This window comes from Kogia breviceps, chromosome 2 (genome assembly GCF_026419965.1).
Source record: "Kogia breviceps isolate mKogBre1 chromosome 2, mKogBre1 haplotype 1, whole genome shotgun sequence".
Taxonomy (NCBI): domain Eukaryota; kingdom Metazoa; phylum Chordata; class Mammalia; order Artiodactyla; family Physeteridae; genus Kogia; species Kogia breviceps.
The window spans coordinates 169,778,020-169,799,452 of NC_081311.1; the positions used below are offsets into that span (position 1 = coordinate 169,778,020).

General features: G+C 37.7%; 1 protein-coding gene across 50 annotated transcripts in view; it reads left to right on the plus strand.

The window, feature by feature from the left end:
- Nucleotides 1–21,433, plus strand: part of ABI2 (abl interactor 2) — a 105,291-nt gene that overhangs the window by 79,006 nt on the left and 4,852 nt on the right. For 31 of the 50 annotated variants that reach the window (XM_067026632.1, XM_067026614.1, XM_059053417.2 and 28 more), the window contains 2 exons: nucleotides 9,597–9,683; nucleotides 12,169–12,342. In XM_067026632.1, coding sequence (XP_066882733.1) covers nucleotides 9,597–9,683; nucleotides 12,169–12,342 — 261 coding nt within the window. The remainder of the gene's footprint in view (nucleotides 1–9,596; nucleotides 9,684–12,168; nucleotides 12,343–21,433) is intronic. The other 19 variants (XM_059053413.2, XM_067026624.1, XM_059053422.2 and 16 more) reach the window with 1 other exon arrangement.

Genomic DNA, 21,433 nt, shown 5'->3' on the forward strand with positions numbered 1-21,433 from the left:
ACTATTTGTTGAATTAGTGGAAGAATGAATACAAGGTTGCTAATACTGTATCTTCCTATTCTTTTTTTAAAACTCAACATGGTTTCCATATAAAGTTGCAGAACTTAATTTTTTTTTAATAGCTTTAAATTTATTTATTTATTTATTTTTGGCTGTGTTGGGTCTTTGTTTCTGTGCAAGGGCTTTCTCTAGTTGCGGCAAGCGGGGGCCACTCTTCATCACGGTGCGCGGGCCTCTCACTGTCGCGGCCTCTCTTGTTGCGGAGCGCAGGCTCCAGACGCACAGGCTCAGTAGTTGTGGCTCACGGGCCTAGTTGCTCCGTGGCATGTGGGATCCTCCTAGACCAGGGCTCGAACTCCTGTCCCCTGCATTGGTAGGTAGACTCTCAGCCACTGCGCCACCAGGGAAGCCCTGAACTTAATTTTTTTGAATGGAATATGTTTTAATGTGTTAGTGATTATTTGTTTTTTAAAATAATATTGTGCTGAACAGTATTTCTCCTTCTTATTTAATCAGATACCCTTGCTCTATGAATAGCAAATAATGAAAGTTGAGCATACATGAACAGAGTTTATAAGTGGCAAAGGAAAAGGGAAATGACATTTTTGAAGCTGTTTTATGGTGGGCAGTTACACTATCTTTTTCAATTCTCCTACCAAATCTATGATGAAAAAACTGGGACTTGGACAGATTGATCCAGATATAACAATCACCTTTCAGTTGCATCATGCATACAGAAGAGCTAATCTGGCATATATTTAATACTAAGCATCATCATTTGTTTTGCTTCTTCCCCAGAGAGGGTAAGAGCAAATATTATACTCTGTGACTACTGTGGACATGTTATGTGAACTTACTGTGTTTTTCTGGATTTTTGCCAAGAGGCCGGTAAGCCCGTGTGTGACACCTGTAATATTAGGGGACAGCCCATTCCATCTTGGATGAGCCCTGAATTGTATGGAGCCGAAATCTATCTACCTTTTGGTGAAACCTTGTTATATCCTTTGAAATCTTGCAGAAGAAATTTGATCTTCCTCTTACATAAACAGAGCTTAAAGAATGCTTTTATATTTTTTATATCATTTGATTCTTATAATCATGTGATCCTTTTCATCTGTATTTTACAGGTGGGGAAACAGACTGAGGTGATAATCAAGTTAGGATTTGAATTTAGGTCATCTGACTCAAAGTTCCATGTTATTTCTATTGTACTATCCTATCCTACCTACCTTCATATTAAAAAAAAAATCTTTCTCTTACCCTCCCAAGGGTAGGAGGGTGGGGTGGAGGATGCCCACCTTGTAATGTAAACTGCATGGGAACCTGAGACCTTGTCAGTTTTTTATCTGTTATATCCTGGGAATAGTGCTCAGTAACTACTTGTTGAATGTGAAATGAATCTCTTGTTATTTTATTCAGATCCCCTCATTGTTTTGGGTCCCTCTTGTAAATTAAATGCCATAAATGACTATGTAGTCTAACCAGTGCACGCTGTAGTGTGATTACCATCTGCCTGAGTTGAAATAGACTTTAAAAAAAATTTACATTAGATAATTTATTTTGTGAAATATACATGTGCATTTTTTTACCCAGCGATCACATTATGAGTCTTAAAAAGGAGTAGTTTTTCTTTTCCTAGTAGTTAACTATGACCAAATTAAAATCTATAACCTTAAAATTTTGGGGGGTTATTCTTCTCTTATTTGTTTTTACATTTTGTTTTACTGAAGTATAGTTGATTTACAATGTTGTGTTGGTTTCAGGTGTACAGCAAAGTGATTCAGTTATACATCTATCTATCTATCTATCTATCTCACTGCTATCTTTGACCACACTTAATGATTTTGGGTGTGCCATTCTTTTTAACTCATTTTAAGCTCCATTTTGACAAATACGCCTGTCTTTTCTCACGTTCTACTTTTAAATCATGTGTTCCAAACCCATATTTGTACAGGTGCTATTTTGTATTTAAATGAATATTTTATTTTAAAATTTTAATTTGTTAGATATGGCCTGTTTCATAGCTCTGCTGAAGATAAGCTCTCTCCCTGACTCCTGGAAGTCTAGACAATTATTTCTTATGGCCCTTATGCCCTTCCTTACCCTTAAATAGAGTTTTGAAAGAATGGTGTCAGTCCAAAATGGGCCAATTCCGTAATGGAGCTGAGAGATGCTTTACTGTTACAGCTTGGGACCAAGTGTACATGATATTCAGAAAGTATATAGAAGGATATTTCATGCTGTATACATGTACATACCAAAATACTGGTCTTATGAGAACCCTGATTTAAAATTCCACCTCTTGGTGGAATTTGTTTGAAGGCTATTTATTTAAATGTGTTTTAAGTACATATTCTAATACTTCTTTGTAAATCTGATTTTAACATACTTGAAAGTATATGTTAAAGTAGAAAAATAACCTACTCTAAGGAATGATGTTAATGAAAATATTTTTCACACTCATGGGAAGTATAAAGTGAATTGAGATTTTTGAGCCTTCAGCATAATGTGTGAGGCAATTTAGTTAGCTTGTTTTCATGTACTTCTCCCAATTAAGTTCTGCCTTTCTTCTCCGGGGATTTGGTAACTGTTTAAGAGGGTGGCTACAACTTAGTTGAATAATCTGAGTGCTTTTTTCTAAACTAAAAATAATTTTAACTAAATTATGTTCTTTGAAAAGTTCTTCTTGCAACACTTAATGCTTTGTAAGCCAGTATTCGAAGGCTGTTAGATGCACTTTCATTTTATTTGCATTAGATTATTATGTAAGTCTCTTGTATTATTCCCACTGGTCTTACAATGGTCCTTGTTTTTTCATATTTAAAATGAGAAAATTTGTTGTGCTTTCTCAAGTAGCTAGTTCCCTGGTTTAACAGTGATCCCAGGTTTGTGTTTTATGAGCATATTTTTTGCAGCTGGACACTTGACATGGATTTGTGCTTTTGAGGAAGTGAGCTGACAGGCTGGGATTCATGTGACTGTAAATTCAGTGAGGTTTTCTGTGAGATGTAAATCTAACAGCACTGCTACTATATTTGGTTTGAGTTTGAAATGGCGTTATAACATAGGAATTAAAATATGGAGCACCCGGTGCGTAGTTCCAAGTCCTAGGAGCAATAATTGTTTTCTAATGAGATTATTTCAGAAGCAAGTTAATGAAAGGAACACTTCATTCAGAACATAAGATGAATCCTATTTGGTTCTCATTGTTTCTTTTTTTTAAAAAAATATTTATTTTATTTATTTATTTATTTGGTTGTGTTGGGTCTTCGTTGCTATGCGTGGGCTTTCTCTCGTTGCAGTGAGCGGGGGCTACTCTTCGTTGTGGTGCGCGGGCTTCTCATTGCGGTGGCTTCTCTTGTTGCAGAGCACAGGCTCTAGGCGCGCAGGCTTCAGTAGTTGTGGCATGCAGGCTCAGTAGTTGTGGCTCACGGGCTCTAGAGCACAGGCTCACTAGTTATGGCGCACAGGCTTAGTTGCTCTACAGCATGTGGGATCTTCCCAGATCAGGGCTTGAACCTGTGTCCCCTGCATTGGCAGGCGGATTCTTAGCCACTGCGCCACAAGGGAAGCCCTCATTGTTTCTTAATCTAATCCAGCCAAAGAAATAGGAATACTAGTTTATCATTCATCTTGTCATCAGCAAGGAGTGTCGTTGAAACAAATAGGGCTAATCACAAGTTTTAACAGTTTTTACTTTCAATATAAATACGAAGCACCTTGGTGGTAAAGAAGAATATACATATGTATTTGTACATGTACATTTACATACATTAACCTAGTTTGGTAAGTGTCTTAGTTTGGGCTGCTATAACAAAGTACCATAGACTGGGTATCTTATAAACAGTAGAGATTTATTTCTCACAGTTCTGGAGGCTGAACGTCAGAGATCAGCATGCCAGCATGGTTGAGTTCTGGTGAGAACCCTCTTGAGGTTGTAGACTGCTATCTTGTTGTATCCTCACATGGTGGAAAAAGAGAGAGAGAAAACTCTCCATGGTTTGTTTTCTTTATTTGGCAATGCCTTTTAAAAAAAATTTAAATATAATTTTTAAAGTTACTTTCCATTTTACAGTTATTACAAAATATTGGCTCTATTCCCCATGTTGCATAATATTGTGCATCCTTGAGCCTGTCTTTCACCCAATAGTTTATATACCTCCTACTCCCCCCCGTCCCATATCGCCCCCCTTCACTGGTAACCACTAGTTTGTTCTCTATACGTATACTGTGAGCCTGCTTCTTTTTTGTTATATACACTAGTTGTATTTTTTAGGTTCCACATATAAGTGATATCATACAGGTATTTGTCTTTCTCTGTGTGACTTTTTTCATGTAGCGTCATGCCCTCCAAGTCTATCCATGTTGCTGCAAATGGCAAAATTTCATTCTTTTTTATGACTGAGTAGTATTACATTGTGTGTGTGTACATCCTCTTAATCCATTCATCTGTTGATGGACACTTAGGTTGTTTCCATATCTTGGCAATTGTAAATAATGCTTCTGTGAACATTGGGGTGCATGTATCTTTTCAAATTATTGGGGTGTTTTTCAGATATATACCCATGAGTGGAATTGCTGGGTCATATGGTGGTTCTGTTTTTAGTTTTTTGAGAAACCTCAATACTGTTTTCCAGTGGCTGCACCAATTTACATTCCCACCAACAGTGTACAAGTGTTCCCTTTTCTCCACATCCTCACCAGCATTTGTTACTTGTGTTCTTTTTGATGATAACCATTCTGACAGGTGTGAGGTGATATCTCATTGTGGTTTTGATTTTTATTTCCCTGATGATTAGCAATGTTGAGCATCTTTTCATGTGTTTGTTGGCCATCTGCATTTCCTCTTTTGAAAAATGTCCTTTCAGTTCTTTTGTCCATTTTTTAATTGGGTTGTTTTTTTGATGTTGAGTTGTATGAGCTGTTTATATATGTTGGATATTAATTCCTTATTGGTCATATCATTTGCAAATATTTTCTCCCACTTAGTAGGTTGTCTTTTTGTTTTGTTTATGGTTTCCTTTGCTGTGCAAAAGCTTTTAAGTTTAATTAGGTCTTTGGAGTCCTTTTATAAGGGCACTAATTCCATTCATTTGGGCTCCACCCTCATGAGCTAATCACTTCCCAAAGGCCTCACCTCTTAATACCATCACATTGGAGGTTAGGATTTCATATGAATTTTAGGGGCATACAAACATTCAGTCCTTAACAGTTAGGAATCAGTAATGTGGTGTTTAAGTACTAAAGCCTTTGGTAAAAGATAGTTTACATTTTACTACTCATATTTTCTTCCAACAAAGACTAAAAATATCTAATTCATAAAGAGGAGTGTTGGTTCCAAGAGGTGTGAGTGTATACAGTTGTATGAGAAAGAGGAATTTCTGAATGAGTATGGTGTTTTACACAGGGAAGATGTCAGGCTTCCCTGAACGATATTAAACACGACTAAAAAGAAACAGTGAGAAAACAATGTTGGGTTGGTGATATTGTAAAAGAAAAGCCATAACGCATATTCTTTAAATGATAGTTAACTTACAGCATTACTATAAATCTCCAGAAGAATACAGATGTGGTGGGGCTTTAGCAAAGTATAAATAGAGAGCAATCAAGAAGCTATTTTCGAGTCCTCCTTTTAGGTCTTTAGCTTTTGTTAGTGAATGTTTACTCTAGGGAGAAAAAAAAGCTAGAAAAAAACAAAAAGTTTAAGTATATTCTCAGATGATCAAGTAAACCAAATAGACCCTTTACATTGATTATTAAACACAAGTTATGTTTTTAAACTGTGTGGATTAATTTGCTACTTTTTCTCAGCATAATGTCATGCGATGTTTTTTTTTCACTTGAAAAGGAATAAGAAAAATGGCCCAATTCTTTAAACCCTTCTGAGACTACAGGAGTGATAATTATTTGGTAACCCTATTCTTTTCCATCAAAAAAGCTTCCCTTACTGAGTATGATTAGTTAGGTTCACTTTTAAATACTCCTTGTTCTAAGTTACTATCCATGTTTAGAAAATATTTCACTCTTAAAATAAATTGCTTAAATTATTTCCCTCACTGGAATGTAAAATATTTGCAACTAAACTTGAATGGGCTATCAAATGTATGGCCTCTAAAGGTGATACCTTTAATGGTTTTAGAAATAGTATTTAGAGTGGTTATTTTGTCTAATTTTCTTAGAGTATTTATAAAGCAATAAAAAAAAAAAAAAGATTTAATAGCCTAATTTTTCTTCAAAACTCTTTGTACATTTTAACTTCAAAGAGGATGCTCCAGGATTTTGTAAATAACCAGGAAGGTCATGCTTAGGAAGTCTGTATATTTCATCAGCACAGACTTATCCTCTAAGTTTGGTTTGCTTGCAGAGCCTTTTACAGTTTGTATACCTCCGTGTTGCTGAGTGAATGTAAGCTGTAGTTCTTATAGTTCTACTTAAGATGTCTCTATAAACTCCAGTCTCTTCTTGAGCCTTTCTCCTCACGTTAACTTCATTATTGTATAGTTTGAACTACACAATATTTGAGTAATATTTGAGTAATATTACTGAATCTAAGTTTGGAGACGTTTCAGAGATTATAGGGAAAGGGTTTTGTCTTATGAGGAACCATCTTAGCTAAATAGTATGGTAACAAATTGATAGTTACTTTCTGCTCTTGCCTGTTCATGAGATACCTCAGACTAGAACTGATTATTGCAGTTTCTCACATCGAAGTCCTGCTTAAATTCTCCTAAAGTAGTTCATTTTCAGTTCAACTCTGAGGAAGATAAATCTAGTCTAAAGTAGGATCTTCTGGTTCACAGGTTTTCTTATGAAATCTCGATGACCAGAAAGAAAATGCTGTGGTAACTAAATTAATTTGGACCATGATGTAAAAAGTTTGCCCTGGGGAAAAAAAAGTAGAATTTGGGGCAATCTTTGTAAACTCCATTTGGAACTGAATTTTTTAACATGCGTTGGATTGGCTTTGAAAAAAATTGTAACTTGTTTTGTTATGATGTAATTCTGTTTAAGGAAGATCTGGGACTGGTTTTTACATGGGCTGCTGTTGATAGACTTCTTTAAAAACCACTAGAGTTTCAGACTTTTACTTTCAAAACAAGAAAAGACAAATATATATATATTCATTAAAAAAAATAATAAACTCAACCTACCTACAAAAACCCTGTTCTAAGTTAAGTACCTAATCATTCTTTTTTAGCTGAGTACTAGAAGGTCTTTTTTTTTTTTGATGAGAAACAATGAATGAAGTGGAAAATTTCCTACTTTTCTATTACAGGGGAGGTTGGGATGGGTGCTAACAGAAGAGGAACATTTCATCATCTTATATTCCACTTTTCTAGTGCAGTTGCTGTCTGCTGCTGTTTCTCAGTTTTATCTGCTTTGTCTCTGCTACCTTCTCTGTTCATTGTGTCTTCTTACCCCAAGTTTGGAAACACAGGGTGTTGTGAACATATCAGCAATTGTTCCAAGTTTCTGAGAGTGGGACACAGACACACAACCTAAGGGTTTACTACCAAGAAGTATGACTTCAGGGAAAAACATAACCACAAGGTATCTTTTAAAGAAAGGTACCAATTTCTAGGGTTATGTGACTCTGTCCCTTAAATCTGAGACATTCTTCAGGATTATCTGCTTAACTCTTGTCTGCCCATTATAAGTACATGTTCTCCCTGCACTTACCCACGGCACAACTGTCACCTTTACTGATTACTGCCACCTCTGTACCTCTTGATTTTTCCCACAGATTCAACCCAGACTTAACAGTTGCCTTCCATATTTATGTTTTAAGTTACTTTCCTACATCTCATTATTTCTCCCTGACTTTTCTATTCACCAACCCATTTCATTCCCTGTACTACCCACCAAGGTTAATGTGGTTAATGGCACCACTACCTTCATAGTTAGGAAGGATAAAAATCCAAGACCATCTTGAGCTGTTTCTCTCCTTCATATGCTTCCTAAATCCTTAGATACCAAATACTCTTTTTGTCCACACTGTACTAAGTTCTCTCCTTTTCTTTCCACTTCTATTGCTTTGATTTTTGTGTGTCAGGCCCTGGGTTAGACTTTCTGCATACATTGTTTTTTTAAAAAAAAAATCTTTGCAGTCACTCTGTAAAGTAGGTTGCATTACCTCTTTCATTTCACATTTATGGATTAGGCTCAAAAAATAACTTGCTGTTCCAATAGCAGTGAAATAGCAAATCAGGGATTTGATGCTAGGTGACTTTAAGTCCAAGGTGTTCCCACTAAGCACTCTTTCACCTAGCATGTAAGATTCTTCCCTATTGCATATCTACCTGCTCATCTTTCCAGGTTTTGTACTTTCTCTCTGGGGCATCTTATGCCAACCATATGGAAATATTTCTGGTTCTGTGAACTGGTCATGCTATTTTATACCTCAGAGCCTTTGCCCCTCACTTGGTTCTCGGCTTGTCTTTCTCGACCCTTGTCTGCTTGTCGAACTCCTTTTCTTCAAGCACCTGCTCAGAGGTTACTTCTGTGTAGCCCCACCCCTACTCAAACCCTGACCGCCCTCTCCATCACCACCATGACGCCACACCATCACCAGTGCCTCTTCCACTACCATCACCACCACCACCTGCAGGGAAGTGCTACAGATGTTGTTGGGTTAGGGCTATTATTTTGTCTTCCATTCCTAAGTAGAATGTGATCTTTTTGAGGGCAGTGACTCTTACTCATCTTTTTAGTTTTATTAGTCTTCACTGTGATTTGAAGCTAATAAAGATGTTCTCTCTTTATAAGAAGATGCACACCATACTGTATACCCATTCCGAAGGAAACCATAACTGTAGAGTTAATCTTGGGAAATTGTTTGCCATGTACCTGGCTTATTTATGTATTTATCTACATCAGGCGTTTGTTGAAGGCTCTCTAGTGCTAGGCGCTGTACCAGGTGTTTAAAAGGGAAAGACAGCTTTGCAGGGAGAGGAATGATTTGACTGAGGCTGGCATTTTTCTGTAGATTCAGGGAGAAAATGTACCTGGAATAGGTGGTATGAATTGGGACCGTGAGAAATTGTAAAGACACAGACCTGACTCGAAGAGAACGGTTTCGATATTAGTCTCTTAGCAGAGTGCTTGCCCCTTAGTGGGAAGTCATTGAATATTTGTTTAATCAATGGCTGAAAACCAATTAATTTTGCCTGTTTAATGAAGTAATGAAAAGTATAAAATTAGGATGTTGGCATGTAATGGTTTTTTCCCTTGTATTGATGAATATTTAAACTTATAACCTTCAAGGTAAAATTCAGAAAACCAAGTTATTCATGGTAATCTGAAGAAATTCTTTTTTTGAGAAGACATGCTATTGACATGAAAAGATAATTTGCCATTGTATGTAAGAATAGATCTGTATATGATAAATGCTTCCTGTTGTAAGTTTTTAAAACTTCCCTAATACTTTGTTTTGTGTGTTAATGAGTTATCCCTCAAAAGAGGATCCTTAAGATAGCTTGTAAAATGTTTATGCATAGTGGTTTCCCTCCTTATATGTTTGTTTTATTGTGTTATCCTTTCCTTTTAATGTAACTTGCCCTTACCCCTTATCCTCCGCACCTTTTTTGTTTTTGCAGTATCTCTTGCTCCTCCTCCTCCCTCCATCCTACAGGTAACTCCTCAGTTACCTTTAATGGGATTTGTGGCCAGAGTCCAAGAAAATAGTAAGTTTATGTCTTCTTTATGCTGTAGATCAGATTCCAGGCATAAAATGTCATTTATATATGATTGGCTGAATAGTCATTCATTCATGATACTTCAGATATTTGAAAATTATGAACAGTCATTGTATGAGCAGCTAGTGTGGATGATAAAATAATTAAGATGAAATTCTCTACTTTCAAACAACTTAAAATCTGGTAGTGAAGATAAGACAAATAAATATAAAATAAGGCACATGTAAAAAGAAAGATCACATCTAATTGAGGAGGTGCTCTTTAATCACTGGATATCCCACCCTTTTCTCTGGGTTGCTCAGACAATTAATGGTCTGTCACTGGAGTTTTAGGGTTTTGTGGCCGGCCTGAGAATCTTCTTCCAATCCTGTGATTCCAGGTGTAAAAATGGCCATGCTACGGTGGGTCCCAGGGGACCAAGTTGTCTGTCTCCCAAGAGGCTTCATAGATTGGCAGTGAATTCAAGGTGGCCTGTGGTCTGGTGTTGAATCATGCAGGATCAGATAACTAATTGTATCGACAGGTCGAGTTTTCTCCTAGGGAAGCATTAAGGAAGCTGAGGAGACTGATGTCTACAAAGCAGAAGGCCTGTATCTGTATTTAGTGAGGAATTGCTAAAGCAGTGAACATAGTCTGTATGATAGATGAGTTCTCTTCTTGTGAGCAGTCTACATAGCAACCATGTCACAATCATAAGGCTGTACAGCAGGTGTGGAATCTGAACTAGGGGAATTACACTAATGAAGGAGATAATGTCATCAGGCTGATGTAGCCTAATGCATGCATCTCATAACAGGGATGGCCTCAACCGTGGGATAGAAATATTTGCATTCTGTTGCTTAGGACTCCTGCTCCTTTGGAAATGGGCATTGCCAATACTAGAATGTAAGCTCTATGAGAGCAGGGATTTTTGCTTGTTTTTTTTCACTGGCTATTTCTCCAGCACTTAGTAAAGCATCTGACACAGACACTTTTGAGTCCCTCCTTTTTTGTGTGCTTCCATAGCTGACTAAATGCTCCCTTTGTATCGACACATTTCTTGTATTTTAACTGGTTATAATCCAGTCTTATTGGCCTGAGGACTCAGTGTCTCTTTCAGGTGCCTTTGCATCTCTGTTTGCTAATTTCTGAAAATAGTCTATTTTACCTCTGTTTATTGGAAGGTACCCCAATGAGCACCTCCAATATTTACCATAGTGTGCAATATTTACCTTTTAGGATGATCTTTTCTCATTTCTTTCCATAGTCATATATATTTTCTCACCTACAAAATGTATAAAAATAAGAAACTTTGTATATGAGGTGAGCCGTGGCTGATTTTACAGACATAGCAGGACTTATACATTCAAATGAATGTTGTCCTCTTCAAAACACTCACGTTGGAAAGATATATACCTATCTTTTGGAATGATCTTTATAGCTTTCAAGTACATTATTTTGAAGATAACTCTGTGGTAGCAGATATTTACTCTATATTAAGTTTGATGTTTGGAAGAAGTCTGGAATTATTTGGAACCAGTTATACCGGGCTAAGTAATGCAGCTGTGATCCTGTTATTCTTCTTAAACTCTTCTCTGGCTTCCCATTGCTCTTTGGATAGAGTTCAAACTGTTACAAGGCCCTTTCTGCTTAGTACTGTTCAGCTTCCTCATGCCTCTTTCTACTGAACTTTGGTCAGCTCTTTGAAGGGCTCCTGCTTTCTTACCTTTGTATTTATTACTTTCCTTTACATCTGACATGAAATATCTACCCCCACCCTGGGCCATTAACTCTTACTCATCCTTCAGGTTCCAGGAAGCCTTTCCTGACCCACATAAGAGATGTGGTCTACTGTTCTGTTTTCCATGATGACTTAAAGCACTTACTGCACTTAATTATTAATGAAAGTTTGGTTGTCCATGTCTCCATGACTTTCGCTCACTGCTCTATTCCCAGTGCTGAGCGTAGTGGCTGGCCATAGTAGGCTTTCAGTTGATGTTTTTGAATGAATAATGAAACATGACTTTGAAGTTGTTGAATTGATCTCATTACATAATAGAGTAGCTTTTAAGATAAGAGGCATTGGAGTTCAAATTCCTGCTCTTCCACTTACTGTTGGAGTACTTAATCTTGGAAAGCCAGTTTCCACATCCATAAATGAGGATTAAAAACACCACCTCCCAAGGTAAAGATTAAATGAAATAACGTATTATAAAGTGCTAACTGAGTAATTGGAACATTTTAAGTAAAAAATAGTAATCATTTTGGCTAAACTTTATTCAGCATCCATCAGCACTAACCCAAAGGGAGGAGAAAGTCAAGCTTGGGGATTTGGAACAGTATAGTTGGTGGGAACACTTCTCTTGCCTACTTATTTTTTGAAAGATTATTATTTTCAAGTCTAGTCTTATACTCCATGAACATAGAAGCTTGGATAGGAAACACTGAACTTTGCATAATGTGTAGTTTTGTTATCAGCTTGATACATTCTTAGTTTCAGATGCACCACCTCCACCACCACCTGTGGAAGAACCAGTCTTTGACGAGTCCCCACCACCACCTCCTCCTCCAGAAGATTACGAAGAGGAAGAGGCAGCCGTGGTTGAGTATAGTGACCCTTATGCTGAAGAGGACCCACCGTGGGCTCCAAGGTCTTACTTGGAAAAGGGTAAGTTTCAGAGGGATATCTGGAAGAATGGGAAGAAACCTCTATGTACATAGAAATGAAATTTGCTGGTACTGAAGAGAATCTTATTTATTTTTTACTTATAAGTAAAGTTTGGCCTGTATTAGCCTGTATATTTTAATTAATTTAATTTACAAGGTTCATGATTTTGGAAGTCACACTGGTAAAATCCTGTGACTGATTTTTATTGACGATTATATGTTGTTCCTGTTGAACATGCTTTTTATGAATGGTTTCTATAAGGCAAAAATTTTAAAAAGATAGGTTTTTTTCTGGAATGACTCAGGAAGAGGATGCTTTTTCCAAATTATGTTATTCTTACTCCCATGCTGTAAAGCATTCTTTTTAAAAAAAAAATATTTATTTATTTATTCACGTTGGCTGCATCAAGTCTTAGTTGTGGTATGCGGGATATTCATTGTGGTGTGCAGGATCTTTCACTGAGGCACATGGGCTCTTTGTTGTGGCGCACGGGCTTCTCTTTAGTTGTGGCACGCAGGCTCCAGAGCACGCAGGCTCAGTAGTTGTGGCACACGGGCTCTCTGGTTGTGGCGCGCAGGCTCAGTAGTTGCGGCATGTGGGCTCTCTAGTTGTGGCGCCTGGGCTCTAGAGCACGTGGGCTTAGTTGCCCTGCAGCATGTGGGATCTTAGTTCTCCAACCAGGGATCGAACCTGCGTCCCCTGCACTGGAAGGCGGATTCTTAACCACTGGACTACCAGGGAAGTCCCTAAAGCATTCTTTTATGGCATCTTATATCAGATATTCCAGTTTAAGTATCTCCATATGAAACTTTCTTCCAAAGAATATGGTTTCTCAGTTTCTTTGCAGAGTAGGTGTTCGGCATTTCTTTTGGTGAAAAGTTTCTCTGAATATATTAGCTAACCATCGTATGACACTTTTGGGACACAGGCTTACAAATGCCATCAGGACTAGTCAGCTCAGAAGAAATGTGTGCTGTCTTGAAGGAAATTTTCTGTTAAGAAAGTTAAAGCTACTAATGCACTGCATTTCAAAACTGACTGCACATTAGAATCACCTGGGGAGCTTACATTAACGAATAGTGGACTTCCACTTCTGGCTAAGATAGAGCAATAGTAATCAGATTTACCCTCCCTCCTAAAACAATTAGGAATGAATCCAAGAAAAAATATAAAAGATAATGGTTTTCAGACATTAGATAACAAGCATTGGTGGACTGTGGTCCCAGAAAGAAGGAACTCAAACACGGTGAGCCTTTAATTGTCCTAGCTTTGCTATCTAGAGGCAGTTTCCAGGCCACAGTACAAGGAGGTGGAACCCAAATAAGCCTGGAAGTCTCACTGAGTAGAGAAGATAAGAGATCACAGAGTTCTGGGAGACCATGGAGAACAGGTAACTACTCAAAGACAAAGGACAGAGCTCTGGATATGTGCAGAAGGATCTCCTTGAATCTCTGTACATGTATGTGAAGAAGCTACCTGAGATTGGAGAAAGAACAGTCAGAAAGGAGTAGGCAGAAAAAGTCTTGGAAATTACAGGCGTGGGAATAGTTCATGTTGCTGAACCAGCAAGAACAGAAAGACCTTGTAATACACAAGGCATTGAGAGGAGGCCTCAAAAGTGTCCCCTCAGTTGTGGGGCAAAATTAGCCCTAGACTACAGGTTGCCCTGAACTGCCCTAACAAATGTTAATATGCAAACTTTGAAAACATCCAACTGATTGCAAGTAACTTAACTTAGTTCCAGGACAAAACCCAGCATTGTTCAAAGGAGTCAACAAAATCCAGTGCACCAAAAAGTAAGATTCATAGTGACCAGCATCCAATCAAAAATTACAAGGCATGTAAAAATGCAGGAAAATATAACTCATACCTAAAAACAAAGCCAGTCAATAGGAACAGACCCAGAAGTGACCAAGATGATGGAATTACCAGACACAGGTATAGCTATTATAAATGCCACATACATCCAAGAAGGCAAAGGAAAACATGCACATGAGAGAGAAGCAGAATATATTTTCTTTAAAAAGAGAAAGAGAAACCCACATAGAATTTCTGGAGATGAAAAATATAGTATCTGAAGTGACACTTAGAAGAAAAGATCAGCAACCTTGACAATATGACATTAGAAACTATCCAAAACGAGGCACAGAGAAAAAAAACCAAGACCAAAAACAGAGCAACAGATATGTGGAACAATATCAAATAATCTTTATTTGTAGAAGACATTATCTTGTATGTAGAAAATCCTAAGGAATCTACAAAAAAGCTGGTAGAACTAAAAAGCGAATTGCAAGACGGTAGGCTACAAAGTCGATTTGCAAAATTAATTGTGTTTTTATATACTAGCAACAAACAATTTGAGATTGAAATTTACAAAATAATACCTTTTGTAATAACGTCAAAAATATGAAAACTTAGGGATAAATTTTTTTTTTTTGGCCGTGGTGCATGGCTTGTGGGATCTTAGTTCCCCAACCAGGGATCAAACCTGGGCCCTCAGCAGTGAGAGCTCAGAGTCCTAACCACTGGACCATCAGGGAATTCCCAGGGATAAATGTAATAAAATATATGCAGGACCTGAATGATGAAAACTATAAAACTTAAGAGAAATTAATAAAGGCCTTGAATAAATTGAAATAAATGAAGTATGTTTTTTGATCATTATTCTTAAGAGACAGTTTTTCCTAAATCGATCTATAAATTGAATACAATCTCAATAAAAATTCCAGCAGTCATTCTTACAGAAAATGACAAGGGGATTCTAAAAGTTAAATGGAAATGCAGAAGACCTAGTTTAGTCAACACAATTTTGAAAAACAAGACTAATGTTGAAGGATTTAAACTACCTGATTTCAGAGTTCTAGTATAAAGCTACGGTAATCAGGACAGTGTGGTATAAGTATAGAAATATACATTAGAAGCCAGGAAAAAAAAGACAGAATCCAGAAGAAGATCCACACATATGTTTTGATGAAAGTGCAAGGTAATTCAATGGGGAAAGGATAGTGTTTTCAAAAATAGTGCTGTTAACAATTGGATATCCATATGCAAAACATGAACTTCTACCCTTATTACCTCACCATACACAAAAATTAATTCAAAATGTATTTGGATGTGAATGTAAAACTGTGAAACTTCTAGAGGAAAATATAGGAGAAAATCTGTGTGTTCTGGGGTTAGGAGAAACTTTTTGTAGAGAGCACATTAAAAAACATGAAGCTTGTATAACTGATTTAGTTTGTTGTAGAGGGAAAACTAACACACTATTGTAAAACAATTATACTCCAATAAAGATGTTAAAAAAAAAAAAAAAAAAAAAAACATGAAGCTTAAAAGAAAAAATGATAAATTGAATTTCATTCTATTAAATTTCTCTTTTTTAACGATGGTGTTAAGAAAATGACAAAGCAAGCCATATAGACTGGGAAGAATATTTGCAAAATAACTCAGGAGACGACAAACAACTTGTAGAAAAAAACAGTTTGGAAACACTTCATCAGAAAAGATATATGAATTGCAAATAAGAACATGGAAAGATACTCAACATTATTAGTCAGGGAAATGCAAAGTGAAGCTGCAATGAACCAAACTACTTATCACTACACACCCTCTGGAATGCCTACAATTACAAACACTGATAATACCAAGTGTCAGAGAAAGTGTGGTGAAACAGGAGCTGGTACAGTGTACATTGCTGGTAAGAATGCAACGTTTCAGCCACTTTGGAAAACAGTTGGCAGTTTCTTATGACGTTAGATATACGCTTACCAGGTGGTCTGGCAGTCTCTTCTTAGACGTTTATTTATGAGGAATGAAGATGTGTGTTCACACGAAGACTTGAACTTGATTGTTCATAGCTGCTTTATTCATAATAGCCAAGACTGGAAGCAACCTATACGTCTTTCAACTGGTGAATGGATAAGCTAATTGTGGGCTATCCATCCATTCAATGGAATACTGTTCAGCAATGGAAAGGAATAAACTACTGGTACGTACAGCAATATGGATGGATCTCAAGCATTATGCTAATGAAAGAATCTGGACACAAAAGACTCATACTTTATGATTCCATCTCCATGAAATTTAGAAGATGAGTGGTTTGGGGGGACCAATAGTGGCTACATCGGGGCATAAGGAAACTTTGGGATAATGGCCATTGTAACGATTGTGGTGGAAGTTGTTCATTTGTCATGTATACAGGTGCATACATTTGTGAAAACTCACTGAATATACACTTAAGTGATTGTGGTTTGTTTTTTTTTTTTTTTTTTTTTCTGTACGCGGGCCTCTCACTGTTGTGGCCTCTCCCGTTGCGGAGCACAGGCTCCAGACACGCAAGCCCAGCGGCCATGGCTCACGGGCTCAGCCGCTCCACGGCACGTGGGATCTTCCCGGACCGGGGCACGAACCCATGTCCCCTGCATCGGCAGGCGGACTCGCAACCACTGCGCCACCAGGGAAGCCCAGTGATTGTGTTTTGTGTCTAAATTACTTCTTAATAAAGCTGCTTTTAAGAAAAGAAAAAAAAAGAGCCCAAGGTACAGTAGGGTACCAATGTCCAATGGCCTTGGACATTGACATGTTTTACAGATTCCTTAGCTGATTTTAACACTGTCCTGGACAAAGTGATGACAGTTTTCAGCTCTGAAAAACTAGCTCAGTGAGTCCTTAAGAGAAAAGCATGATGAAGAGATTTGCTTGTTAAAAATCTCCTCTTCGGTGAACATGTTAAAATCTGGAGAGATTTGTAAGAGAGGAAAGTAAGTTTATTTTCAGTCCAAATAACTCTTTAAAGTTTAAAAGAAAATGCCTGAGTTGTTTCCTAAGATATTTTTCAAAGTTCATCTCTGTTAAGCTCAAATCTTTTTTTTTTTTTTTTTTGCGGTACGCGGGCCTCTCACTGCTGTGGCCTCTCCCGTTGCGGAGCACAGGCTCCGGACACAAAGGCTCAGCGGCCATGGCTCACGGGCCCAGCCGCTCCGCGGCATGTGGGATCCTCCCGGACCGGGGCACGAACCCGTGTTCCCTGCATCGGCAGGCGGATTCTCAACCACTGCGCCACCAGGGAAGCCCAGCTCAAATCTTTTAAAACATGTAAATCAAATAACCTCCTCCTTACTCTTTCTGGCAAAACAAAAATAACCGTGTTCAGCTTATGATTGATTGCTTTTTGTTTGAGTGTGCATAAATGTTGAGGCTGTTGCCTAATGTCTTATTTTGCTATCTTAGACTTAGGACCTGGTTCTTAACTGTGCCTGCATATTAGGGTCACCTATGGAATGTTTAATATGTCTGCACTTCCAGACCTATTAAATCAGAATCTGTGGACATGGGACCCAGGCATCAGAATTTTTAAAAGTTCCTCAGATAATTCCAAGATTGAGAACCATTGCATAGGTTTATCTTAACCCTTGATTATTAGCCAAGTGCAGATAATTTGTATATGTAAGTGTCTTTATTTAACTTGGGTAGAGAAAAGATATTTTCTTTTATTTATTATGTGCCCGGCATGATGCAAGACTTATTTACATATGTAAGGCAGTTAGTTTCCCCATTTTGCAAACTAGGAAGTTGAGGTTCAAAATAATTTATTGTATTACAGAATATGACAGAGGATGTTTGTGTTTCAGGAGTCAGTATATCATAATAGTTATTAATGGTAATAAAGGCAGCTAACATTTATATAGAATGTTTACTATACACACGGCCCTGTATCGTGTGTACATTGCCTCATTTAATATAAAGATGCTTTGAGGGAAGAGCAGACTTCCATCTGCTTTCTCACACTTTCTAGAGCCTATGCCCATTCACTGAGAATGGTGGTTGAATTCCCACAGGTTATATGTGTGAATGACGGGCATCTACTGTATATATTCTTTCAAAACACATGCTGCATTATGCCACCAGTTTAACATATCCACAGTAACAGACTAAAAGTGTTAAGGAAACCAAGATACCTGTAAGCTCTCCTATGATTTTCATCTGATTTTCATTTATGTTTATTCCCTGTCTTCCTTCAAAGTAATGGACCTTGAGTGTCCTCTGAGCCTTCAGCTTCATTATGGCTGCAACCAAGACTATACTTGGAGAGGTTAAACTCTTCTTAGTGTTGGTGTGTAACTAGGAAAACTGTTTTGAAATTAGTTGTTCAGAGTTATTTAAATAGCTTTTCGCTGAGAAAACTTACTGGACTAATAAGGCAGAGGGTATTTTGAAATCCAGTAAATAGTAAATATTTGGAAGGATACTGTGTAATGATGGGCCAGGCCTAAATACCCATTATACAGCTGAGTAAAAAGCAGCTTAGGAAAGTTAAGTATGTTCTGTAAAGTAATAAGTGGTAGAGCTGGGATCTGAACCAGGTGGCATGACTCCTGAGCCCACATTCTTAACATTGTCTTAAGCTTCTACTCTGACAGACCTGGAATTGAGTCTTGGCTCTAACGTTTACTAGCGTTAAATTATTTGTGACAAATTGACTTATTTGTCAGTGCCTGTTTTATTTCCCTTTCTTCTATCAAGCCATCTGTTCTTGTGTTTTTCTAGCTCAATGACATAACTTCTTGGTAGAAGCATAAACAGTGTATGGTAATTTATCAGATAACACTTCTGTCCTCACAAGTCTGTGACGGTCCCTTGTCTTATTCATCTTTGTATCTCTAAAAATCAGAATGGATGCTCCATTAATGATTGTCAGAAAATGAATAGTGCCATTAATTCTATCTGGGGAGTCCAGAAAGCTTCTCAGAGGACATGGTATATGATGTGCTTTGAATGATGAGTATGAGTTTCTCAGGCAGAGGAGAGAGATAGGAAGGGCCATCCAGCCAGAGGGCATCCTGAGTCAGAAGGGCATGGTGAGTAATGTCCTGTGCGGGGACCTGGGTGGGTTGTAGGGAGGGAGTGAGTGGGTGAGCTAAGAGCGTAGGAAGGGAAGTAAGTTGGAAATAATGATGGGAGGCCTTGAATACCAGGCTGAGGTGTTTTGAATTTTTTTCTTTTTTTTTTTTTTTTTTTTTTTTTGTGGTACGCGGGCCTCTCACTGTTGTGGCCTCTCCCATTGCGGAGCGCAGGCTCCGGAAGTGCAGGCTCAGCGGCCATGGCTCACGGGCCCAGCCGCTCTGCGGCATGTGGGATCTTCCCGGACCGGGGCACGAACCCGTGTCCCCTGCATTGGCAGGCGGACTCTCAACCACTGCGCCACCAGGGAAGCCCGAATTTTTTTCTTTTTAAAAAATCTGATAGTAGAGGGCAATTGTAGCAGATTTTAAGTAGGTTAATGTTAAGTTCCCATGTATTTGGATTTTAATTTTTGAAAACAGATACTTGATAATAGTGTAGTGTGCATCAGAAAGAAAGAAAAATAGGAGTTGGAAAGACCAGGTTGGGTATCTTTCTAAGCAAGAGATTAGGGCCTCAACTGAGGCAGTGGTGCTGAAAACCTTGTTCACATAAAAAAGTAGATGCAAATGGAATTATTTTTCATGCAGCACTGTCAGTTCTTTTAAATCCTTCAGAGTTATTTGCCAAAAATCAAAGAATGTTCTACCTTTAAAACTCATGTTTTATATGATGTGTCATCTGATAACCCCATTGAAGTCCACCTTAACTTTCGTTAAAAGCAAAAGAATGGGAGCCACTGAAGTTGCAAAAAGGTTGGGATAGTCAGTGGAGTAATTCTCTTTCTTAATACCACACTGGTATTTTGAATTGTCCCTTTGGCACTCAGGGTGTGTTATACTTAAGCATAGTACATCACTGTATTTTTGTTAAGTAGGAGAAAGATAAACAGGAAATGAGAACTTTTATGACTGATGCTTGACAGAGGGTATCATCTCAGGCAGATCAGATTTAGATGCAGGATTTATAAAAGTTGACGATCTAGAAAGAAACTCTGTAAAATCATCTGTCACTCATGCTGCTTAGAAAACCTTCAGGTACCCCACAGTGATATGTGTATTCCCGTTTAGAGACTGCTGCGCGGATTAGGGCAGTGAGTGTGATGATGGAGAAAAGTGTTTGGGTTTGAGAGATTTAGAAGGTGTAGAATTAACAGGACTTGTGGATATTTTCCTCTGAATTACTTTTCAGTGGGTTTGCATTTCTATAAGCATCAAGAATGTTATCAACCCCTCCAAAAAAGCTAAAAAATACTACATTGACTAGAAATACTAAGTATTCTACATATCTTGTGTTCTCTTTAAACTTGTATGTCATTTAATTGTATCTGTTTAGGTGTTAGAAATACACACTAAACTCTTTCTAGGTCCCTCTAAAGTGTTTTCTGGCATCCTAGATCACTGTAAAGGCAAATATTCAGAGTTTAAGAAAGCTGTTGAATTTTACTTAAAGCAGGCCAGGAACAAATTAACTGGAACAAATTGCACTATATCAAAAGTCCCTGTTTTAGTTTCCATTTCTTAATTATTTATTTAGGATTAAGGTTGCATAGGAAACAAAGTCAATATATGCTTCTTAAAATGGATAGATGGAGATTTATTGAGTGAAATTCTGAGTGGTATAATAAAAGTACAGAGGATCTTTCTATAAAAAAGATAAATCTTCAAGTGGATCTGAGCAAGTTATAGGGTATCCCAATGTAACTAAACTTGAGGAAAATGTTAACACTTAGGAACCAGAGATCGTCCCAGATATCATTGAAAGGCCCCATTTACCAAGCTATTTAAGTAATGAAAATCATAGGAGAGCTTACAGGTATCTTGGTTTTCTTAACACTTTTAGTCTGTTACTGTGGATATGTTAAACTGGTGGCATAATGCAGCATGTGTTTTGAAAGAATATATACAGTAGATGCCCGTCATTCACACATATAACCTGTGGGAATTCAACCACCATTCTCAGTGAATGGGCATAGGCTCTAGAAAGTGTGAGAAAGCAGATGGAAGTCTGCTCTTCCCTCAGTCTCTCTCATTTTCTCACTGGCCTCTCCTAGTGTATCTCACTACACTAGTCTAATTCTAATGTTTAAAGGTATGTGTTTTTACATAATATGGTGCTTGAACAAGCTCAACTGAAGAAACAGCCATCTTTCCCTATTCTGGGATTGTATCTCTTCAGAGAGACTGCTGAA